A 1,950-nucleotide genomic window follows, 5' to 3' on the forward strand; every position below is an offset into this window, starting at 1 on the left:
CTGTCTGTCTGTCTGTCTGTCTGCCTGCCTGCCTGCCTGCCTGCCTGCCTGCCTGTCTCTTTCTTTGGATAATTTCATTTCCTGTCCTATTGCATACCTGTCCTCATAAAAATCATGTCCCCATTGAGCAGTTTAATGCCTCTGTCCGCCCCACTAACACCACCAATGAACCACTACCTTTGTAATGTGCATTTTTCCAAATGTTGCATGAGTAAACAATAGGAAACGCTCCTTCCAATAAGTTCCACTTTTGTTTATTATTATTTATTAGTTTCTATTTATTATTTGGACCAGAATAGATGTTTTGAGTCTACTTCCTGTTGTCATACAGGTTCTACTCTTTCCCCCTCATAAGTGAAATAATAATTGAAACCAGATTTCCCTGTGTCTATGTATTTTCTTTTATTATTATTAATTAGTTTGATTGTCTGAACCCTTTAAACTGCACAAAAAAACAAACAAAAAACAGAACCAAGCTGTTGGAGGAAAACTAATTTTCAGATTGTCCAGAATGTTGGGAAACAGGCTTAGCTTGTAACTTGCTATGAGACATTTAACCAAATACACGGTTGAGGTGACTAGTAACAGCTAAGGTGAACATTATCAGAACTAGGTCATAGCATTTCCAAAGCTGCAGCTCTTTCTACATGTTTCCCGTCCACACTAGTCTAAAACCCTTTAATGATATTACTTTATCTCTGTGTGTATTACAGAAAATCTGCAACAAATAGAAAGTTGTCCAACAAAGTTCTTTTTTTTTTAAGTTGATCTTTTTTTAACTCATAAACATTTCACTTTGATATGAAACTCTTCTGTATGTGTCTGTCCTGCAAAGGAAGGCAGCAGAGCATTAGAAAGAGTCGCTACCTGGGTAAACTCCCCCCGTTTCAATCCTCTTGGGTGAGCAGGCGTCAGCTGATTCTTGGCTCAATTCATTTTGGGAACAAAGTGCTGCTGACAACTCTGAAATAATTTGTCAGACAGATAGCCTGTGAGGATGAATCTATGACAGAAAATCAATCTGTTTAGTCACTTTATGACCCCATTAATTCCTCTAAGGTTTCAACTTGCAGGTATTTCCAAACAAAGGGCAGCAGGTCTTTTATGAATTACTCATTAATGACATTTATGTCAGTCTTTATACAGACAGTTCAATGTCGGTCTTTTTTTTATATCTGTTATAAACATAAAGAAAGAATAAATGTTGCAAAACTAACTACTAAGGAAGTTAATACCTAGAGCATCTTCATCACTGGGGGCTCCTCTTACTTCTTCTTCCTCGTTTCTTCCTCGTTAAGCACCATGGATCTCTTCTCCAGCTGAAAGGAGACAGCCGTGCTCTCCCTCTGGCTCCTATTCTCCTGACTTAGACCAGCGCCGTTACTTGGAACCAGCTAAACAAAAGGCCTCACACATTTTTATTCCACACACATGCCAACCAGTCCAGGAGGAGGACAGCAACAAGAGCAGAGAAGGAGGTGGGGGCTTGGAGCTCAGAGAGGGAAGGGGGGGGGGCACAGATTAGAGGTTTTGAACCAGTCTCTTTAGATTTCTAATGAGGAAAAATGTTCTTAGTGGTATTAAAGTATTGAAAGTACACATTGTTTTCATTTTTTAATCCTTCGAAAATTAGAAAAAGAATAAGCAAAAATATCCTGCACATCATGTTCAAACTGACATGGATGAAGACCTCAAAGGTGGAACAGTGTACCTTTGTAGCTGGGTGTTTCAGGAATGCTGCGTGAGTCGCCTGCATGCAGAGGGGGCTCATGGGAAGGCGGCCAAACGGCAGGTCACAAACAAGCAGCTTTGTCCTCACAGACACCGAGGATTATGAACATAAGCCTAAAATTCCTGAACAGAAAACTCTACAGGAAGTTTAACCACTTTCCTTCCTAAGCTCACCGACTGCAGACCCAGCATAAAGTGTGTCCATTATCAGGTAAACTC

General features: G+C 40.3%; 1 protein-coding gene across 1 annotated transcript in view; it reads right to left on the bottom strand.

Annotated features, from left to right (window-relative positions):
* LOC107099288 (solute carrier organic anion transporter family member 1C1-like) overlaps positions 1-192 on the bottom strand; it is an 11,516-nt gene extending 11,324 nt beyond the window's left edge. Inside the window, exon 1 of the mRNA XM_015397348.1 lies at positions 178-192. Coding sequence (XP_015252834.1) covers positions 178-192 — 15 coding nt within the window. The remainder of the gene's footprint in view (positions 1-177) is intronic.
* Positions 193-1,950: the final 1,758 nt, after the last annotated feature.

This window comes from Cyprinodon variegatus, unplaced genomic scaffold, assembly GCF_000732505.1.
Source record: "Cyprinodon variegatus isolate N-32 unplaced genomic scaffold, C_variegatus-1.0 Scaffold28, whole genome shotgun sequence".
Taxonomy (NCBI): domain Eukaryota; kingdom Metazoa; phylum Chordata; class Actinopteri; order Cyprinodontiformes; family Cyprinodontidae; genus Cyprinodon; species Cyprinodon variegatus.